This window comes from Microcaecilia unicolor, chromosome 4 (genome assembly GCF_901765095.1).
Source record: "Microcaecilia unicolor chromosome 4, aMicUni1.1, whole genome shotgun sequence".
NCBI lineage: Eukaryota > Metazoa > Chordata > Amphibia > Gymnophiona > Siphonopidae > Microcaecilia > Microcaecilia unicolor.
Window position 1 is genome coordinate 51,557,182 of NC_044034.1, and position 23,816 is coordinate 51,580,997.

A 23,816-nucleotide genomic window follows, 5' to 3' on the forward strand; every position below is an offset into this window, starting at 1 on the left:
TATGGAATACCATGACACACAAAATTCTTTTTCAGGCAATATTGTATTGTACTGTACGATGTTACTTCCTAGATATGCCTAGCTTCTTTATCTGTAATTCGCATAGAACCTTTTGGGGTAGATATGGAATATAAGTACTGTAATGTAATAAGTGCCACTGAATATCAGGCTCTAATTGCTTCAAGCCAGTTTTAAGGCAATCTTAGGTACATATATTTTGGGATGAAAATGGGTTCCTAAATATAAACTTAGGGGGGAAGTAATCAACATGGGCTATTGTTAAGATGTGTTATTTACCATAAGTTTTGCTATTTTTGCACAAAGTCCCATTTTATGCTAAAAGAACCTGTGTTAAAATAGCATGATTTTTGGTAAAATAACCCATAAGTATATAAGTATTGCCATACTGGGACAGACCAAAGGTCCATCAAGTCCAGCATCCTGTTTCCAACAGTGGCCAATTTTCCAAGAACCCAAAGGGGACAATTTTATAATTTGGCCCTAGAAGTAGGCACCACAATAAATGCACTTAATGCCAATTCTATAACCACACTTAGGTGTGCCTAAGTTACTAATGCAAAAGTTATGCGAAAGTTACACCAGGTCAATGGCTGATGTAAATGGGCATACCTAGGTGTACCAATCAATCTGTACAACTTATTGTATTCTATAAGGCCTGCATGTTGTTTACTGGTTTGCCAATGCTCCACCCATATGTACGGCCCTCTTGCAGTTACATGCTGTAGCACTTTGGTACTACCTTATAGAAATATGACATATATATATATATATATATATATATATATATATATATATATATATATATATATATATATATACTGCCAAATTGGTACTAATGATGTGCCCAACTGGCATGCACTTCTAGAAACCCATTTATATAGAATTGCCTTGAAACTAAAACATTTTGGAGTCACTTTGTACTATATAAAAAATATATATATTTCCCAAACTCTATGGGGAAAGTCTAATATATTTCTATATCAAATCAGTGAAAATCCTCTTGAACTCAAACCAGATTGAATATTTGGTGTCTACACATGTACTGAACAGTTTACATGTTGAAAAATATTGATCCTCTTTTCTTTAATTTAACTCAGTAGTCTTACCAATGTATTCCTAAACCTGCTCTGTAGACCCCACACCCAGTTAGGTTTCCAGGATCTCTACAATGAATATGCATGAGAGAAGTGCACATGCAATGGAGAATGAGCATGTGGAAATGGGCCCCATACATATTGATTGTGAATACCCTGAAAACTCAGGACAAGTTTGGGAAGCCCAGGTCTTTAAATAAGTATATAATAAAAACTATATATATTCTTAACCATGACTGATTAGCATCCTTCATGTTGGAGCCCTTTTACTAAGCTGGATTAGATGCTAATGCATCCCTAATGCATCGTAAAATGGCATACCGCAGGCTTGGTAAGGAAAACCTTTTTTAAAAAACATTGTTAAACCTGGACTGCAGCTCATTTCAGGGGAGGGGGAGGAGTAATCAAAGAAGGTTTACCCCAGAGGTGGACTTCAATCATTGGGATCAATGCTCCTTTAAAAGTCTATCACTGCCCATGGCCAAGAGATCATAAAGTTCTAGGCTGTAGCAACGAACAAGAAATTTCTTACTAATGGATTGTAAATGAACAAGAGCTCAACTACTTCCCAAAGCATAATCTCACAAAAATGGAAAGTAAGCCTTGAATTTTTATGGAGCTTCTAAATCAGCCCCATTGTGAACATACGAATTACAACTATTTGCAGTCGAAAAAAGTCAATATGTACCAAGTCACACATGACCCAGGTTTATTCCGTTTGAATTGTGAATGGCTTGGATTTGTCCAGACCAATTTTGAATCATCTCCCAGTTTGGCTTATTATCTAGACTCTTCTTCCTCCTCCAGTTCAGGTAGACCGTCTGGATTCAGTCCAAACCAGTTTATTTATCATTAGCATCAATCTGTGTTTCTTATACTTTCGTCTCTGATACAACATTATGAATTTGTGAATGGAAGCTGTGGAATAAATCCATCCTACTAACTCTGCTCCAAAAATACTGCAGTGGAGCCCATTACATTTCAGCTTTCAGAACTCTGCTGCATTCTGATTTGATCATCTGTGATAGTGTCCCTTTAAACCAAAGTCTACACTCAGGAGAGAATATGGCAATGGATTACTAGATTCTGTCCTCCATAGAAATGTTTTTGTTATCTGTTGCTTTCTTCCTGTCTAGGCTCGATCAACAGTTTCTCCCCGAGTTTTCTGATGAGTTCTGCTAAGTCTTCTGTATTTTGAGATTTTTCCTCAAGAAGTTCGTAACGAAGACTTGATATATCCTGTTTGATTTCTTTCAGTTCACCTAGAGAGCACAAGAAGGATACTATTAAAACAAAAGCCAAATATGAAAAATAAAATATCATTTTCATTAATGCTCCAGCTCTATTTATTTAAACCAACTTGAATAGTAAAATCGAGAACATAGTTGCCTTTAATTTATCCTATTACAAAGAAGCATCACAAGTTCCAAGTGCATTGTAATAGTAAGACAAACAACTGAAACAATAGTTTTACCCTGGTTTCATTTTCTTATTAATAATCAAGGGGCCCTTTTACTAAGCTATGTCAAGCAGCTAACCAGTAGACAGTAGCACAGGCCCACACTACTGTCTACTGGGCTAAAACAGGGGCCTTTGTGTTACATGGGAGTTGGCTAGCTCTGGGTGTGATGGGGTGGGAGGAATTGTGGCTGGCTGTGACAGCTAATGCACAAATCTTTACTGTGCGCTAGCTGTCCCAACTGCTGATAGTGCAGCCAACCTTATCACCACCTCAAGAGGAGACGGTAAGTGCAAATGCACTATGTAGTCCAGTAGCGTAGGTGTCAAAAGTCAAGTGCCAGGCAGCACACTCCTGCCTCCTGTTCCCCTCCCCCCCCCCCCCCCCCCCAGCATCCTATCTCCATTTCCAATGTTGGATCTTCACGAATGACAAATCTGACCCACCCCCTGAGCAAGACCCAACTCCCCCCCCCCCCCCACAAATTCTTATATAGTAGATTGACCCCATCCCAGGACACACTGCACAGGGCAGGACATCACCATTTTGAAGATGGAACTGGAGTGGGGGGGGGGATGCGTAGGCAAGAGGTCACAAGGCAGGTGGTTCCCACAAGGGAAATTTTTGAAAGTGGAGAGGAGGGAGGAAAGCCACTAGATTACCAGGGCAAGGCTTTGTTGCTGTTTTGAAATAATGGGGCAGTGATTTCTGGGTCAGGTTGGCACCAGTAGACTAACAGGATGGGTTTTTTTTATTGGGAGAAAAGAGGTCAGGTCGGGGGGGGAGGGACTAGAAATCTTCTTTTTTTATTGAATGGCCACGGAATTGTTAATGACCACATTGCCATGTATTTTAATGCAGTGTGCAATAATAGTTTCCACACAAGTTAACATCTGTGCTGAAACCATTTCTGTATAGCTTGGCCAATAAACTCTGTGGTCACACTTTCTACATGGGCCCCACAGTAAGATTCCTATATGTTGTAGGATAAATATGTACACAAATGAAGAGTGTACATATTTATCCTACAGAAAATTTTTCAGAAAATATTTGATGAAGTCCCTCATAAGAGACTCCTGAGAAAATCAAAAACCCATGGGATAGGAGCATAGGCGTAGTTTGGGGGGGGGGCGAGGGGGCATTGCCCCCCCAAACGCAGGGCTGGCGCAACAATGCAGGCAGCTCTCCCTCCGTCCCGCCCTCAGCTCCCCGACCAACAGCCCTCCTGTCCGTTCCTCCCCCCTCCCCCCGCTCGTCTAACCTTTCTATTTTCAGTGGCAGCGACGGCAGTGAAGAAGAAAGCACTTGGGCTAGCCTCCAGCTTCTCCCTTCCCTTACAAAGTGTCCTGCCCTCGCGGAAACAGGAAATGCAACATCACAGAAGGCGGGACACTGTGTGAGGGAAAGGAGAAGCTGGAGGCGAGCCCGAGTGCTTTCTTCTTCACTGCCGTTGCTGCCACTGAAAATAAAAAGGTTAAATGCGCTGGGGGGAGGGGGAAGGAATGGAGAGGAGGGCTGTTGGGGAGCTGAGGGAGGGCAGGGAAATCGCTGGACATGGATGGGAGGGGAGGGCAGGGGGAGAGAAGAGATCACTGGACATGGAGAGGAGGGGGAGAGAAGAGATCGCTGGACATGGAGAGGAAGGGGAGAGAAGTGATCGCTGGACATGGAGTAGAGAGGAGGGTAGGGGGAGAGAAGAGATCGCTGGACATGGAGAGGAGGGGGAGAGAAGAGCGCTGGACATGGAAAGGAGGGGGAGAGAAGAGATCACTGGACATGGAGTAGAGAGGAGAGGAGGGCAGGGGAGGGAAGAGAAGAGATCACTGGACAAGGAGAGGGGGGAGAGAAGAGCGCTGGACAGGAGAGGAAAGTAGGGGATGGCAGGGGAGAGAGGAGAATTGCTGGACATGGATGGATTAATGGGGGCAGGGGAGAGAAGAATTTTGCTGGATAGGGTGGATGGAGGAGAGGGCAGGGGAGAATGGAGAGCCCTTACGCCAAGCCTCCTCCCTACCCATCTTCAAATCCTTACTCAAAGCCCACCTCTTCAATGTTGCTTTCGGCACCTAACCTTTATACCTTTCAGGAAATCTAGACTGCCCCATTTTGACGACCCCTACTCGACTGACTGTACATTTGTCCTTTAGATTGTAAGCTCTCTGAGCAGGGACTGCCCTTCTATGTTAAATTGTACAGCGCTGCGTAACCCTAGTAGCGCTTTAGAAATGTTAAATAGTAATAGTAGTAGTTGCTGGAAATGGATGGATGGAGGGGAGGGAAATCAGGAAGGAGATGTGTTATGGTTTGGTATGGTTATGAGTGTGTTTTTGCACAAGTTTGTGTATAGTGTTTTGCAGTGGAGAGATTGTGTGTTGGCCTTACTGAGGTGGCACCAAAACATCAGAAAGGGTGTAGAGCCTAAATTATGACACACTACCTCTTGAAGGATCTACATATAGAGCTTATGCATTTCTAAGGTCTACACTGGCATGGTATGGGAAAGGGGGTGGGGAAGAAGGAGTTCTGGATAAGGAGGAAAGAAGGAAGGAAGGGAGAAAGAGCTGGCTTTTTGGGGAATAACCATAATGTATATGTATGAGATATCTTGTTCATATTCATTATGGTTATTTCCCAAAAAAGCCAGCTCTTTCTTACTTCCTTCCTCCCTCCCTCCCTCCATATTAGCATATTCATTTGTGTATATATATATATATACAAATGAATATGCTAATATGGAGGGAGGGAGGGAGGAAGGAAGTGAGAAAGAGCTGGCTTTTTTGGGAAATAACCATAATGAATATATATATATATATGCAAATTAATATGCTAATATACCCCGCCCCATCTTTTGCCCCCCCCCCCCCCCAAATAAAACAGTCAAACTACGCCCATGGATAGGAGGCAATGTTCTGTTGTGGATTAGAAACTGGTTGATGGATAGAAAATAGAGGGTAGGGTTATATGGCTAGTTCCCTCAGTGGAGGAGGGTGAATAGTGGAGTGCCCCAGGGATCTGTACTGGGACTGGTGCTATTTAACATATTTATTAATGATCTGGAAATGGGAACAACGAGTGAGGTGATTAAGTTTGCAGATGACACAAAACTATTCAGTTGTTAAAACGCATTCAGATTGTGAAAAATTGCAGGATGAGTTTTAAATTGGACAAGTGCAAAGTGATGCACATTGGGAAAGATAATCTAAATCATAGTTATTTGATGCTGGGTTCCACCCTAGGAGTCAGCTCTGGAACTAACTGCCAGAGGATGTGGCATCAGCAGTTTGTACATTTTAAAAAAGGTTTGGACAAGTTCATAGTCTGCTATTCAGATAGAAATGGGGAAAGCCGGGATCAGTAGCATGAATCATGTTACTATTTGGGATTCTGTCAGGCACTTGTGACCTGAGCTGGCCACTGTTAGAAGCAGGATACAGGTCTAGATGGACCATTGGTCTGACCCAGTATGGCTATTCTTATGTTCTTATGTACATTCCACCCTTCAAATTCATTTTGCAATGTATAGAAACCCTTTATAAATTAAAAAGGGGATCATGTTAAAGAGATATATACAAACACATGAAAATATTACTTCTCTTACCCTCCCCCCCCCCACCTCTAAGATAAGAAGCAGCCCTACAATAGTACTTTTTGTTTCTTTTTGCAGGTCCCTTGCTAACTTTTCCATTTGTGTGCACAACCTGCAAAAATATTAATGCAGGAGCACTTACCGTCTCCTATTCAAGAGGCACTAAGTGCTTCTACATTAGTCTGGATAACGCTCCCATTCCTATTCACTGCCCACAATGCTCCACCCAAAAATATATTTAAAAAAATACCGCTCATTGACAGGCAAATTTCCAGAAAACGCTTTTTGCAGGAAAACCTTTGTCCCACGTTAAGTGGTTTAGTAAAAAAGGCTCCTTAATTTGTTAAACATCTACTTGACGTCATCAACTGAGGAAAAGTCTTGAACTCACCTTCGTTGACCTCATCACTCTCCTTATCTATCTGAGCTTTCAGCACATATCTTTTAATGAGTCTTTTCATTATTTTCTGGAGATAGAGAAGAAAAGACACAAACTGGCATTTCTAAATTTGCTTTAGTGCATTTATTCCTACAGTACTTTCAAAGTGGTATTCCGTAATGCCAAATCCTGTGCAAAGTCATAATTTCTTAACCAAATCTAATCTATGTAGCTTTACCCTACAAATAGTACACGTGAAAGCCCATTTTACATAGAACACTGAGATGGATGCCTAGGTCTGATGTGCTTAGGGGTCCTTTTACTAAGGTGCGCTGAAAAATGGCTTGTGGTACTGTAGGTGTGGGTTTTGAGCGTGTGCCGATCCATTTTTCAGCACGCCTGTAAAAAAAAGGCCTTTTTAAAATTTTTGCCAAAAATGCATATGTGGCAAAATCAAAAGTGCCACGCATCTATTTTGGGTCTGCGACCTTACCGCCAGCCATTGACCTGGCTGTAAAGTCTCGTGTGGTAACCAGGTGGGAATGACCTATGCGCATCAAATGCCACTTGGCATGCGTCCGATACGTGCGTCTGAAAATAAAAATGATTTTTCAGATGCGCGCTAAAAATGAAATTACAAGAGCCACACTGTAACCGGGCGATAACTCCATTTTGGCACACGTTGGGCGTGCGCAAATGCTTACGCGGCTTAGTAAAAGGGCCCCTTAGTTCTTGTACATGGAGCCTTTTTGTAAAATACCTGTGAAGAATATGAAGGCATGCACATGTATTGGCCAACATGAACAACTGGAGCAGCAGTAATACAAATACACACAAGGACAAAATAAGCAACACAAACCTATGCTCTTCCACTTGGAAGCATTGGCAATTCTACAAGGAAATTGCAGTGTTACAATTTCCACGTGTCAGTAGTGGAATGTCCATATGTAGCTGTCCCAATTTAAAATCTGTAATGTGTAAGTGCTACCAATGAAGTAGTTCAGCTGCAATTTTATTTTTCAACTTAGAAGCAGAAATAAATAATGGGGGACTGAGGCAAATTACTCCAATAACCCACGTATGAAGCCCTGACTGAAACACTTTTTAAACATCTGTGCATGCCTTTGAGCTGATATAAAACCTGATGGAAAAAATTTATTCTCATAAATATTTCTTTTGTAAAATGGGAAATACACATGTAATTTTTGCTCCACCTTGGACACACCCAAACCAAATCCCAAATGCAGTTCCACAATGCTCTGTTGAAATCTCTGCACGGTGTGCAAACAGTGGCTTTCTGAAATCAATGTTTAAAAATGCAGCTATTTACATATGGAGACATTTCTAAAATAACCCTGTAGTACAGTGCATGTATTTTATCTATACCTATATAGATAAGTAGATATAAGACATACATATAGCTACAGATCTACATGCATCTATATGTGTATATCTATCTACATATTTTTATGTATATGTTTTAAACTATATAACATTGTTATGCAACTTGTAATGTACCTGATATTTTGATGGAGAATTACTTAAGCTGTTTAAATTTCCATCTTCTGAACTCCTTATGCTTGAATGCTTGCTCTGGCCAAGCTGCAATATAACATTTAAGCAACATTAGTAATGCAAACACTATTTTCCTAATCATTTTTGTGTTCATTCTATATAGTGGCTCATTTCAAAAGAGAAACATCTCAAAATGGCATAAAGTGGAATTTGTGATTTTCACAACTTTGATTTGAGACATTTTTCTCTGCACTGCATGCAAATCACAAGGGGGCATGTTAGGGGCATAATTTGGAAATTCCCAAAACTTGTACATTTTTCTGCCATAATGGAACAAAGCAAAAACGTTCAGGGTTAAAAGACGATTTGGTCTAGACCTATTTCAATCACAACAAAGTCACAAAAAGGTGCCCTAAATGACCAGATGACCACTGGAAGGATTAAGGCATGACCTCCTTACTCCGCCAGTGGTCACTGATCTCTTCCCACCTACCCCACTCCCACACCCCTCAAGATGTGAAAGAAACACCAGCCTCTATGACAGCTTTAGATGTTATGGCCAGGCCTATTAGTAACATAGTAAATGACGGCAGATAAGGACCTGTACGGTCCATCCAGTCTGCCCAACAAGATAAACTCATTTACATGGTATGTGATACTTTATTTGTATATCCGAGTTTGAGTTGTCCTTGCTTTTCTCAGGGCACAGACCGTAGAAGTCTACCCAGCACTGTTCTTGTACTAAGTCCTGAAGCTAACGTCGAAACCCCTTAAAATTTACACTCCAGCCCATCCCTATCCATTCAGTCACAATCAGGGCATAGACCGTAGAAGTCTGCCCAGCTCCCATTTTGTTTCCCAATTACTGGCGTCGCCACCCAATCTCCGCTAAGATTCAGCGGAACCATTCCTTCTAAACAGGATTCCTTTGTGTTTATCCCACGCATGTTTGAATTCTATTACCGTTTTCATCTCCACCACTACCCGCAGGAGGGCATTCCACATATCCACCACCCTCTCCGTGAAAGAATACTTCCTGACATTAGTCCTGAGTCTGCCCCCCCTGAGCAGCAAGCAGGTCCCTGGTGTAGCCTAGTGATTGGTGCAGTGCACTGTAGAGAAGGAGAACAAGGCCCATATCCCACTCTAACTGGTACACTTGTGGTGGAATGTGTAAGCCCTCCAAAAGCCTACTGTACCTACATACAGATGACACCTGGTGTACACTTGGGTACAGTAGGTTTTTGGTGGGTTTTGGACAGCTCACCATATGGGACCTTTTATGTGAAGTCCACTACAGTGCCCCTTAGGGTGCCTCACAGCTCTGCTGGGATGTTTGTGTGGCCAGTCTACCTAGAATGCGCCCCCCCCCCCCCCCCCCCAATTAATCCCCATGGCTTGTTGCGCTTTCCCCTTGGACTTTTTTTCCCCACAAAAATGGTCCTAAAAGATAGATGCACTAAGCACAAAAACATCTAGCAAATGGACGTTTTTTTAAATATAAAGTTGAACGTTTTTTCTGGTTTGAAAATGGCCATGTTCACTACCGGATTTTGGACGTTTTCTGCAAACGTCCAAAAATGGATTTAGAAGTCATATTGAAAATGCCCTTCCACATGTATTATTTTTCTAGCTTAATATTGTAGAGCATTTCAAATCTATGACTTCTATAGGAAATGGTCTGTCAGGTTTCCTGCTGCCCCCCCCCCCCCCAAAAAAAAGTGGTAACTATTCAAAAGGGTTTAACTGGCTACACAAAACCTTAGGCACTTATGTGGTCTATGCCTAAGTCCTGACCTCTCCAAACTCACCCCCAACTGAAGATAGCAGGAGGAAACATGCTTTACTCCTGTTGGATGGCTGGGTAGCAGCCTAGGTTTGACAGCAACCTTGGGGACCTTTTTACTTAAAAGTGTTAAGAAATGGGTTCAGCCTGTTTCAATGTAGGAGTTTCCCATGCACTAAGTCCATTCTTAACATGGTGCAAAAATAGGGCTTCTTTTTTTTTCAGGTCCCGCATTAATTTTTTTTCATTAGCATGTGAGACCTGGAAAAATATTATTGTAGGAGCACGTACCATCTCCTACTTAGGAGGGAGATGCTAAGTACTCCTAGGTTAAGCTAATATTATCCAGTTAGCATGAGCTAATATAAAGGTGCTAGCCATTTCCCACCCATGACACCCACCCCCCTCAAAAAACGTTTTAAAAATAGTGTCTGATTAGTGTGCACTGACAGGCAAATTACCATAAAACGCTTTAACACATTTTGTGATAAGCCTTTTTTTCCACGTTTTAGCATGCTTAACGTGGTTTAATAAAAGGGCTGCTCAGTTAGCAAACATTTGTTCACTGTATTCAGAAATCATTACGGGGCCGTTTTACAATGGCACGCAAGAGCCTATGCGCGTGCAGTGCATGCCAAATTGGCATTGCTGCCCAGCTAGCGCGTGCGCCTGGAGGTAAGTCCAAGTTTGGCACGTGCTAAAAACCTGTGGTAGAAAATAATTTGCTATTTTCTACCGCAGGGGCGTTCTCGGCTGTAATTGGCAGTTCGCGCGTGCTGGACGGTTACTGTGTGGGTAACATGTGAGCCTTTACCGCTAAGTCAATGGGTGGCATTAAGGGCTCAGGCCGTAAATAGGCACGCGCTGGTTTTAATTTTGCCGCACGTCCATTTCCCAGCCCAACCCCCCCCCCCCCCCCCCATTTTTTCTGGTAGAGAAATGGTCCAGCGAGCGTCCAATATATGTGCCCACACTACCACAGGCCATTTTTTGGCATGCCTTTAAACACTTTGTAAAAGGGCCCCTGAGAGAATGAACATGATCAAAACTCTTCCTTTCCAGAATCTTAGAACATTTCTTTTGCACACAGTGGCCTGATGTTATGTTCTTACTTCTTTGCAGTAAGATGGACATGAGGTTAAATCAGATAATTTAAGAATGGAGCATGGAATTTAGCAACCTCATGCTGTGCATATATGTATACTCTTGTGGTATTAACACAATGAATATTGGCAGATTTTTCTGTTTAAGGAATTTTTGGTTTTTTAATTTTTTAGGAGGAAAACAAAGACCTCAGAAGTCTACCATGCTTCAGTGCCACAACACAGACAATTTTTAGCACTCAATTTTTATTTATTTTTGTTACATTTGTACCCCACGCTTTCCCACTCATGGCAGGCTCAATGCGGCTTACATATACAGGTCCTTATTTGTACCTGGGGCAATGGAGGGTTAAGTGACTTGCCCAGAGTCACAAGGACCTGCCTGTGCCTGAAGTGGGAATCGAACTCAGTTCCACAGGACCAGCGTCCACCACCCTAACCACTAGGTCACTCGTTTTTTCTTTTTCCTTTTCACTTTTTGACCAGTGATTGAGCTGTACACCTGAGTGCTAAAAATGGTCTGTGCTGTGGCACTGAAGCACGGTAGACTTCTGAGGTCTTTTTTTTCCTCCTAAATAAATAAAAAATAAATCTTTAAACAGAAAAATCTGCAAATATTCATTGTGTTAATACCACAAGAGTATACATATATGCACAGTGTGAGGTTGGAATTTGATCTGTATTCCTGTGCTAAAGTTTGTTTATGAAGCATGGAATATAGCAAACAGTTCCTATATGTTTTGTATATATAAATGTGTTAATTACAATGATCCAAAGAAATTTGTCTGAATCAGCATATTTCCCTGAAGAAGAATGGGTTCTACCTGCTGGAAACTGCAAAACAGTCAACAGGATTGCCAAGTCAGTCTTTTCCAGAAAGCAAACAGGAAGAAAAAATGGAATCTGACCAAATATATTAAAACACTTTAGTTTTCTTTTGTGTTCTTTTTTTAATAATAGAAACAGAGCAGTGTTCTCCATAAATGTGCAGGTGCTTCATTTCCTTTGTCAAAGTCATTATTTGTAAGCATGTATCTGGAATAGCATTCTGCATTATATGTTGAGGTTAAGACTGGAAAAAAGCGGAATGGACATTCATTTAGAGAGGAAATTGTCAAACTCTTATCATCAAGCCAAAATCTAACCCACTACAGAATAATAGTGCAAAGCCACTTTGGTGAAGCGAAACTTAGGAGTGACAGCTTATGCCTAGTCCATGGCAGGGGTAAGTTACATAAGTATTGCCATACTGGGACAGACAAAAATGTCCATCAAGCCCTGGATCCTGTTTCCAGCAGTGGCCAACCCAGGTCACAAATACCTGGCAAGATCCCAAAAAAGTACAAAATATTTTATGCTGCTTATCCCAGAAACAAGCAGTGGATTTTGTCCATTTTAATAATGATCTATGGACTTTTCCTTTAGGTAGCCATCCAAATCTAACTGCCTTTACCACATTCTCTGGCAACGAATTCCAGAGTTTAATTACACGTTGAGTGAAGAAAAAGTTTCTCCGATTCATTTTAAATTTACTACTTTGTTGCTCACCTAAGCTCATCTTGCAATGCGTGCAATGAATAGAATTCAATAAGTTGCAGGGCCAAATCGGACCACCTAAATAGCAGTCTTATCTTTGGCTGTATTAACTTAACCAGCCAAGGTTGAATATTGACTTAGACGATTAAGTTTGAGCCAGTAAAAAAAAACAAAAAAAACCCACAGATATTCAATGCTGGTCACCAGAAACAGCTTGACATTGAAAATCTGGGGTCAGCGCCAATTGTGGCACTTATGCAGGCTGCCTCCCGTGGTTTGAATATCAGGCCCATGGAATATAATGTTAGGTTTTATGTACATGATCCCAATTCCAGTGACCGAATATCATCAGTCTGTAAAACTGGGCAAAGCATCATTTCAGTTTTTCTCTACAGGAGTCTTATCACTACAGGTAAGCTGTTACTGCTATGTAAAGATTTATATTCAATTTTCTAAATCACACTGAAAAATAATGGGATTCTTAAATAATGGAGCTCTACAGTTCAGATTTGTGGAAGACTATGAGCACATGCAGAAAAACGTTTGACCACTCGGTGGCAGCAACTGCTCAGATTTTATAAGGCTATCAACTTCATTTACCAAAGAGAACCATTCTACACCGAAGAGTTTTAGATTGGACTGAGGGGGAAGAAACTCTGAAACAATTTTACAATTCCTTCAATACATACCATCCTACAATCAGATTCAAAATTGACTACTCCCCAGAAAAGTCAATTTTTTGGACACCACGGTCTCAATCAGCGATGGCTATATACAAACATCTATATACAAGAAACCCACAGACTGATGCAGCTACCTCCACAACTCCAGCTTCCACCCTTCACATACAAAGAGATCCATTATTTACAGCCAAGTCACAAGATACCACCGTATCTGCTCTGACCCAAGGAACAGAGACTGACACCTTGAAATCCTGACTGCATCCTTCGAACAGAAAGGCTACAACCCCAAAATAATCTCCAAGAATATTGCCTCCTCCCTCAAAACACCCAGGGAAAATCTGCTACAGTACAAAGAAAAAAAAACCACAGACAGAATCCCCCTTATAGTGACATACAACCCAGAGCTGGAAAAATTAAGAGAAATCATAAAAGATCTTCAGCCTCTACTCCAGGAGGATGAATTACTGAAAGAGATAATCCCATCCCCACCAGTGCTGGCTTTCTGACAGCCACCCAACTTAAAATACAAGCTAATCAGAAGTAAGCTCCCAACACAGACTCAAAAAGAAGAGAATGGCACACATCCTTGCAATATATCTAGCTGCAAGCTATGCCAAAATATTTCCCAGGACCCCACAGTCATTCACAAAGGAAAAATATTCAACATAAAAGAATCCTTTACATGCTCATCTTCCAATGTGGTATACATCATTCAGTGTAAAAAAATGTGACGAAGGATGCTATATTGGAGAAACAAGCCAGATGCTAAAGATAAGATTTCATTTACATAGACATCACATGAAAAATGCCAGTCCCAGCCAGGATTCCACTCCTGTGGGGCAGCACTTTACAAAACCAGAACACTGTACCAGTGATTTCATAGTAAGAATCCTGAAAGGTAACTTTAAAACAATACAGGAACATAAGACCTTTGAAGTCAGAATGATTGAATATTTTGACACCCAACAGAGAAGACTTAATAAGGATCTGGGTTTTCTAGCCCATTATAAACCATAAAGTTGTATTACTCTGTTTGTCACCCTCCTCTCACCTATCCACCCCCATCCTGTTAGACTGTCACTGAAATGCTTTGATGTTCCCATGCATATCTCCTGGTCTCTCACCTACCCACCCCCACCCTGTTAGACTGTCACTGAAATGCTTTGATGTTTCACTTATATATACTGTCATCTACCAACACTTGCTTATTTCCGATCTGATGAAGATGGGCAACCTTCGAAAGCTAATCAAGAAATGTATTAAGTTATGTCCAATAAAAAAGGTATCATCTTATTTTCTTTTCCATGTTTTATTTTTAGTTCTATTGATTACCTTTAAAAGTGGACTAACACGGCTACCACACCTCTCTATTTAGATTAGAGAATGGCATGGGGCCGGGGACCCGCAGTAACCATGGGGATGGGGACAGATCCCACAGGGACAGGGCGGGAATGAGGACAGAGCATGTGGGAATGGAGACAAACTTGGTCCCCATGTCATTTTCTACTTTGAAACCTATTAATGAACTGGACAGTTATTTATCTTTGAGTGATGCAGAAGACAATATTTTGATTTTTTTTGTTTGAAAAACAAGCAAACATGCTGGTCACAGCTAGCAAAATTTGCATGGGGGATCCTGTACATCAGGGGCGTATCTGAACTGCGGCGGTAGGGGGGGCCAGGGCCAGAGTGAGGGGGCACATTATAGCCCCCCCCCCCGCCGCCATTGCCGATCCCCCTCCCCCCAGCCGCTGCCATTGCCAATCTCCCCCCGCCGTTGCTGTCGCCTACCTTCGCTGGCGGGGGACCCCAACCCCCGCCAGCCGAGGTCCGCGTCCTCCTGCCGCTGCCGGCTGCCTGTAAAAGAATTCCGTCAGCTGGCGGGGGACCCCCAACCCCCGCCAGCCAAGCCGAGGTCCTTTCATTTCTTCCACTAAAGCTGGCACCGAAAGTTTCTTCTGAGTCTGACGTCCTGCACGTACAACGTGCAGCGACGTCAGACTCAGAAGAAACTTTCGGCGCCAGCTTTAGTGGAAGAAATGAAAGGACCTCGGCTTGGCTGGCGGGGGTTGGGGGTCCCCCGCCAGCTGACGGAATTCTTTTACAGGCAGCCGGCAGGAGGACGCAGACCTCGGCTGGCGGGGGTTGGGGTCCCCCGCCAGCGAAGGTAGGCGACAGCAACGGAGGGGGAGGGTTGGCAGCGGTAGGGGGGTCCAGGGCGAAATCTGAGGGGGCCCAGGCCCCTGAGGCCCCACGCAGATACGCCCCTGCTGTACATTCTGCTACCAGCACATCTTCTATTACAGGAAGCACTGTGGAAGACAGTAGAGATAAACTGAATCCTGAGATTGTTGATTACTTATTATTCATCCACAGATTAGAAAATCATAACAGTGCTTCATAGGGCATATTTCTCCCCTCTAGGGCATACAGAACAGATTATATTTTGTACTCCTAGACATTTTAACAGGGTGGACTAGGATTCCTTGGGGTATTAGAAGTCAACTAGTGTTGGGGTTGGAAGGGTAGAGGGTGGTGGTGGTGGTGGTGGGGTTGTTATTATTGTTGTCTATTTGTGATTTATAAACAACAGTTGTACAACATATTGGTCCTTTTTGTACTTTAATAAAAAGATTTAAATATAAAACTTTGTCCCCATGTCATTCTCTATTCTAGATACAAAATAGAACACAGTTTGAAAACAGACTCTTTTAGTGCTTAAAATATTATAGAAATTCCAAAACAAATATATATTTTGCCATTTCCGAGTAAGACATCTGACACAGCTGTGCAAGTTCTTGCTATAGAAAGTCAATGAGATGGAATAGGTGCTGACTACAACCGAATACGGTGGTCAGTCACAATCAGGCAGCAACTGGCATCAAGGCCAGGGGAAGAGAATAAGGGGAGACGTAAGATGGGTGGGGCTGAAAAAAGATACGGGGGGGGGGGGGGAAGAAAACAGCCATGAGGTGTGAGCTAGGGGGAATGGAAAGGGTTAAGAAAGTGGGCGGGGAAGAGAGTATAAGCAGGCAGGGCAACTGGGAAACAGAGGAGTGAGATATTGGGTGGAGACTCGGAGCTTGAAGAAAGGGTGCATACACCTGGGCTTTGCCATTTTGCTTACCACTTCGGTGAGACTAGTACTTCTACTACTTATCATTTCTATAGCAGAATAGTAGACTTTGGGGCTCATTTTCAAAAAAGAAAAAGATCCAAAAAGCAGCACAAAGCAAAAGATGGAGGGTTTCTTTTTTTTTTTTTTTTTTTTGCTAAAACGTCCACATCACTATTTTCAAAACCCATTTTAAGACATTGTTCTACACAGTTCATATACAGTGAATCCAAATCACAAGGGGGGTTTTGTAGGGGGCAGGATTTGGACATTTCCAAAACATGGACATTTTTTTCTACTATAATGGAATAAAGCAAGAACCTCCAGGGCTAAAAGTCAGATGTTTTGGTCTAGACCTGTTTCAATCATGACTAAGTCACAAAAAGGTGCCCTAAATGATCAAGACCCCACCTTACTCCCCCAGTAGTCACTTGTGCATATAAGAAATCACTTAACTTAATTCATAGCAGGACCACTCCTGCTATGAATTAAGTGATTTTTTATACGCACAATATATATGCTTTTCTGTCCAGAAGATCCAATAAGTTTCATATTTATATTTTGAATAAAAAAATGTCTTTGGAGGTTTTTTTAAGACTAATGATAGAGAACTGTGAGCTGTTTATGTATGAGACAGTCACAGCCAACTGAGGTCTTTTTTCCTCCTTTTGGACAATCAAAGTAAAATTTCAATAAAAATAAATACAAGGATATTAAGTAAAAGGATCTTCAAGAAACGCTAAAAACTGAGTGTGTATATCACGTGTTTTACATTCTGGACTACATTTGTAATGTGCTTTACAAACTATTGATATTTGCTGGTGTCTTTGTTTTTATAGTGGTTCTCGTCTTCCTTTTTTTTTTTTTTTGGTTTGTTTACTTTGAAGACCAACAGTCAACAATAACAAATAAAATAGGTTTTCTGGTGAGAAAAAGGCATGAACCTTACTTGTACAATGGAGGAAAAAGATCTCAGAGACCATGCATGACTACAAATATTGTACTCAATTTCTATTGTGGTTCAAGTCTTGAACCATAATAGACATTGAGGCCGATATTCAGAAGAATATGGCCACTAAAACGGCACTTAGGCGGCTATCCAGCGACATTCAGCACCAGATAGCTGGTTATCCAGCTCAAAGATAGCAGGTTATATTGAGCGATATAACCGGCTATCTGCTAGTTTTAAAAGTCAAACTGGCCAAGTTTATGGCCACCACAATAGATGGAATAACTTTGGCTGGTCTGACTTTAACCTGCCAGTGCTGAATATTAAGTATCAGTTTGACTGATTAAAGTCGGACCAGCCAAAGTTAAACCGGATAGTCAATGCCAGTCACTGGAAACAGCCTGGCATTGAATATCTGGGTTCAGCACGGACCGTAGAATAGGCACTTCCTGCATGGTATCAGCATGTCCAAAAGGAGGCATCCACTTCCAGAACTGCTACCTAAGTGCAAAGGCTGTGGGAACCTATTGGGGGTGAGTCCTGCATGTTCTCTGCAATTACTGCACTAAAAAGTTATGATTATTCACAAGCACTGTTTCCTCCAAGCTGAGCGTGAGTCCTCCACCTACAGTTCTGCCAGTGAGTGGTGCTGTTTCACTATCACATTTTCAGTAGTGAGGGAGAGAGAACCTGCCCATCTCTAGCTACTGACAACACAATATTGAACCCCCACCCCCCACCTCCACTTCCAGCAATGCAGTTAGAGGACTCACACTCAGCTTTAGAGGGAACAGTATTCACAATTCGAGTGCCCATGCTCACTACATAGCGTGCAATAAGTACCATGCCTAACTGCAATGTGCAGTCCACGTCCATTTTCTACCCATAGCCCATCTAGTTCTTGCCCCTAACATGGCATGCAATTAATATGCAAATTACTGCACACTGTCATGCCAGTGTGATAACACTAAACGCACTTGTGTGCAGTTAACTTTCACTAATTCACGTGTTTGCTGCTTCACGCACTTTAGTAAAAGAGCCCCTTAATTAATAAGAAAAATAATAAAGAAAATCTCCATCACAAATCAGAGACATTGAACGTTTTTATTGCAGCATGTACCGAGTAAAACAGTAATCAAATTGAATTTTAATGATCCTCGTACAGTGAAACGTTTCTTGCCTTTATAACAAATCTTTTTTTCTGTACGGAGAATATCAGAACATTCTTAACAAGCAGAAGTGTAGATATGCTTTATAAACCTCTGTAATAGGCTATAATTCAGAAAAATGCATTTTTTGGCAAGTTGATTGATTGAGGCATTAAAAATGCCCTTCTTCTTGTGACCACAAAATTAATGTTAGCAGTGTTCCACTGGATTCTTGGATGCGAAGTTTCATAAAATTTATATTCCAGACTATGTTCCCACTCAGAGTTGCATGAGCCCTGTAAACACTGTACTCATTGTCAGCTCACTGGGTATCAAATTGATTTTATTGATAATTATTTAAAAACGCATTGAACTGGAAGAGTTGTTCATTTTTTAGAAATGAACTTCACATTCCATGGCTATAACAAATCTATAATGCTGATGTCAGTAATAACATTTAAAAGATACAAACACTGTGTAACTAATTGCCAATCTGAAATATTTCGTAGTACAGTTGCTAGTACACAGTTCTGATGCACTTAGTACAAAGTTCATCCCCACTGCAGCTCCCTTTAACTCTACAAAATCCTGAGTGGTGTAAAAAGTGCAATGACTAGGGGACACTCAAGGAAGTTACATGGAAATACTTTAAAAACAAATAGGAGGAAATATTTTTTCACTCAACAAATAGTTAAGCTCTGGAACTCTTTGCCTGAGGATGCAGTAACAGTGGGTAGTGTATCTGGGTTTTAAAAAAGGTTTGGACAAATTCCTGGAGGAAAATTCCATAGTCTGCTATTGAGAGAGACATGGGGAAGCAGCTTGCCCTGGGATTTTTAGCATAGAGTGTTGCTATGATTTGCATTTCTGCCAGGTACTTGTGACCTGGATTGGCCACTGTTGGAAACAGCATGCGTCTGACACAGTATGGCTATTCTTATGTTCTTATGTACAAAACTTAGTTTGTGAGTCCACCACAAACAGAGAAAATATCTGTATTTAACCAGTCACTTAATCCTCCATTGCCATAAGTACAAAACAAAGGGCCCTATTTACTAAGGTGTGCTAGCATTTTCAGCGCGTGCTAAAAATTAGCATACGCTAACCGTGTAGACACCCATAGGAATATTATAGGCATCTACACGGTTAGCGAGCACTAATGCTTAGCACCTGCTAAAAACGCTACAATACCAAATAATTTTCTATTTTCTACCATGGGGGGGGGGGGCATTCCCGGCGGTAAGTGGCAGCTCGGACACATTGGCACGCAATGCATGAGTACCGCGCATGTAGTATACGAGTGAACCCTTACCGCTAGGTCAATGGATGTTGGTAAGTGGTCAAGCAGTAAACAGCTGCGTGCAATTTAGGCGCACAACTCACTAAGTGTATTCTGTAATGATCTGCACCAAATTTCTAATGCGTGCAGTCAAAAAGGGGCATGGTAATGGGTGGGGAAATCGGCATTTCATGGGCATTCTGAAATTTTGGTGCCTAGCTATAGATCATGGCCCAGTGCACCTAAATCTACGCACCGAGATTTACATCATGTTTTAGTTGGTTTAAATGGATGCACACAGATTTAGGCACTGAAATATCAACTAAGCTTATTCTATAATCGGTGCCTAAATCTAGGTGCCAATTATAGAATACGCTTAGTCGGCACCATTTTTTAGGCGCCATATGTAGAATCTCCTCCTATACATCACTGTAATGATCACCTAACAGCTACAAGTAAGCCACTTTGAACCAAAACTTTTTTTTGGAAATAGTGGGATACAAGAACAAATATATAAACAAATAAACATTAGCACATAGCCATTAATTCAGAAAATGGAAAATTGGCCATTTTCTGGCTGCAGTAAAAACAGCCTTTGTGCACCAGAAAAAACCCGCAAAAGGGTGCGCTAAGGCCACTTTCTACCACAGCTTCGTAAAAGGAGCCTATCCAGCTTATTTTCGAAACAGATCGCCACCCATCTTCCGACACAAATCGGGAGAAGGGCGTCGATCTCCTGAATCCGGCCAAATCGGCATAATCGAAAACCAATTTTGGCTGGCTTAAACTGTGCTGCGTCGCGAGGCCGGCGAAAGTTCAAAGGGGGAGTGTCGGCATGGTAGCGAAGGCAGGACGGGGCATGCATTGAGATGGCCGGCTTCGCCCGATAATGGAAAAAAGAAAGCCGGCCATCACGAGAATTTGGTCCGCTTTATTTGGACCCTTTTTTTTCAGGTCCAAGTCCCTAAAAAGGGCCCCAACTGACCAGATGACCACCGGAGGGAATCGGGGATGACCTCCCCTGACTCCCCCAGTGGTCACTAACCCCCTCCCACCCTCAAAACAACAACTTTAAAAACTTTTTTTGCCAGCCTTTATGCCAGCCTCAAATGTCATACCCAGCTCCCTGACAGCAATATGCAGGTCCCTGGAGCAGTTTGTAGTGGGTGCAGTGCACTTCAGGCAGGAGGACCCAGGCCCATCCCCCCCTAACTGTTCCACTTCTGGTGGTAAATGGGAGCCCTCCAAAACCCCCCAAAGCTCACTGTACCCACATGTAGGTGCCCCCCTTCAGCCCTTAGGGCTATGGTAATGCTGTAGAGTTGTGGCCAGTGGGTTTTGTGGGGGGGGGGGGATTTGGGGGGCTCAGCACCCAAGGGAAGGATGCTATGCACCTGGAATTTTTTTAAAGTGCCCCCTAGGGTGCCCAGTTGGTGTCCTGGCATGTCAGGGGGGTCAGTGCACTAGAAATGCTGGCTCCTCCCACACCCAAATGCCTTACATTTCACCGGGTTTGAGATGGCTGGGTCCGGTTTCCATTATGGCTGAAAATCGGAGTCGGCCATCTCATGTAACCCCGGCGAGCGATTTGGCCGGCACCAAGCGTATTTCAAAAATACGCTTGGTTCCGCCCCTTCACGGAGCCAGCCCTGAATATGGCCGCCCATCGATTTGGCCGGCGCCGCTCGATTATGCCCCTCCATGTAAGTTAAGTGAGTATGTAGAGAATATCATTTAGGTGGAATTTTTGTGCTTATGTGCAGTTGTGCACACATACGCACATAACTGCTATCTAAGCTTGTTAACTGGCAAGCAAATGCTAGCACCTTTCTCAAAGAATTATCCCCAAAATGCTGAAAATTAAACAATTAGCAATGGATGATATAGCTGCCTCATGAGAATCACACAAAGAGCATAATTTACCAGTGTTCAGAACTATTTATTGATCTACATAATAATCTTTACTCATTATTATTCTAATGGGTTTAGAAGTAAATTTCTAAGGTAGACATTATTGTTTCAAAATGAGAAATACCAAGTAGACCAGGTCCTATGTTAGGATACAGTCCCTAAAGTAAGGGCTATTCCTTGTAGAGAAAGGCAACATTATTTTAACCCCTATTCCAAAAAATATTCAGATCAGTAGGAATGAAGTCACTAATTATAGACCAGTAGCCTCAATCCCGTTACTAGTCGAAGTGAGGGAAGGCATTATTGCATACCAACTCATGGATTATCTTCACACCTTCTCAATTTTGCGTAGCTCACAATCAGGCTTTAGACCATCTTATAGGGCAGAAACAGTACTAACTACTCTCTTAGCAAACTTCAGAAGAGAATTAAGCATGGGTATAAAAATAATAATCCTTCAATTCAACATGTCAAGTGCCTTCGATGTAGTTGATCATAACATATTATTAAATCTATGAGATCATTTAGGGATCTGTGGAGATGTCCTATACTGATTTAATAGTTTTCTGAAATCTAGATGCTACCAAGTAAAACAATCTGGATATATCTCTTCATTTTAGTCCCCTAACTGTGGCGGTCATCAGGGCTCCTCAATTTCACCTATACTGCTCAATGTTATGATGACTCCTTTGGGCAGAAAACTCAAGGCCAATGGCTTCAATACCTTCATGTACACTGATGATGTCACAATCTACATTCCTTTTGATAAAATTCTGCTGGCAAATTTGGGTGGCGTATATAAATTCCAGGAGATAATGTTCTTTTGTGTGTGTCTTTGTATGTGTATATGTGTGGGTGTTTATTAAAAATGCACTAAAAGATACCAAAGTAGACTCTTGTGGGATAGCAGCAATATTATTACCACTATCAATAAAAGATTGTCAGGGTTATGGTAATCCTGCAATCCTGAAGACCACTATCTATGACCATATGACCTCATTCCTAATTTGCTCTAGTTTATTGTTATGGTTTTGTGAAGGCCTCTTAAATATTTTCAGTAGGAAAATGCTTGTTTTCTGTGCTTGAAAAGAGCTATGTTTCTTGGTACATCTGTTCATGTTTTCCACACAATAAAGGAACAAGCTATTATCTACAGCAATCCAGTAAAAATGTGGCATTAGAAGTTTGTATATGTCAAATAAAAGTAATGACCAGATTATACAATCCACATTACTACAGTGTATGTTAAAGTTGTCAGTGTGAGTAGACAGAATGTGAAAGTATTCTTTCAAGTTAAACACTGAATTATTAATTGCAAAAGTGAGTTACCTTATTCATCTCTGAGTCTTCTTGAAAACCTTTTTGATTGCATGCAAAGAGTTTCAAAATAAAAGCTTTTATTTTCAGTAAGATGCAAATTAAAGATTTAGGACTTGGTACTAAGTTAAAGGGTACTGGAAGTGTTCTTCCCTCCTCAAAGTAGGAAAACCACAATTTGGCTCTGGCAAACTTCCATTCTACATCAGAATCATCCTAGAAAACAAAACATATATATAGGTTAGTAATTAAGAGGTACTTTTACTAAGCTTAAAATGGTGTACTGCAAGACGCGCTCATACATCCTGCAGAAACTGCCAAATTGGTGTGTACTAATAACAATTTTTTATATTGTTTTTTTTAGGAGGGGCGTGTCAGGGGTGGAGAGTGGGCATTCCTGTGCTAGTCAGTTAGCATATCTGCATTACCTCATAAAAACTGGTTAGTGCAGGAGATTACTGCGTAAGCCATTACCACCTACAAAATAGGTGATGGAAAGGGCTAACATGGTAATTTAATGGTCACACACTAATGACAATAGCGCATGGCCATTAATACAAAAAATGGAAAGCTTGACATTTTACTGCTGTATTAAAATTGCCTTAGCAATTGGGAAACACCCACACAAGTGCACACCAAGGCCAGTTTTTGCTGCAGCTTAGTAAAAGCCTGATGGTTATTATCCTTATCAAATATTAGCACTATGAAAACATCTCCACATCAGTGAAAATTCACCAGAAAACAGTCTCATTCAGGCTTCAAATGGAGAAAAGGGATCTCAGCAGCAAACAGTGGGCTCCACACCAACTTGGGATCTATAGTGCAATTCCTTTTTTCACCACCATGTGTGCTGTTCGTTATGCTGTGGGGTTTTTTGAATGATTGTCCCCTGAAGCAGCCTTGATTTATTTATTTATTGCATTTGTATCCCACAT

The 23,816-nt window shown here is 41.7% G+C and overlaps 1 protein-coding gene across 1 annotated transcript in view; it reads right to left on the reverse strand.

The window, feature by feature from the left end:
• Window positions 1-914: 914 nt before the first annotated feature.
• TRPC6 (transient receptor potential cation channel subfamily C member 6) overlaps window positions 915-23,816 on the reverse strand; it is a 191,509-nt gene continuing 168,607 nt past the window's right edge. Inside the window, exons 9-12 of the mRNA XM_030200228.1 lie at window positions 22,894-23,097; window positions 8,058-8,141; window positions 6,552-6,627; window positions 915-2,377 (exon numbers count right to left, since the gene is read on the reverse strand). Of these exons, the coding sequence (XP_030056088.1) occupies window positions 2,226-2,377; window positions 6,552-6,627; window positions 8,058-8,141; window positions 22,894-23,097 (516 nt within the window). The 3' untranslated portion in view covers window positions 915-2,225. The remainder of the gene's footprint in view (window positions 2,378-6,551; window positions 6,628-8,057; window positions 8,142-22,893; window positions 23,098-23,816) is intronic.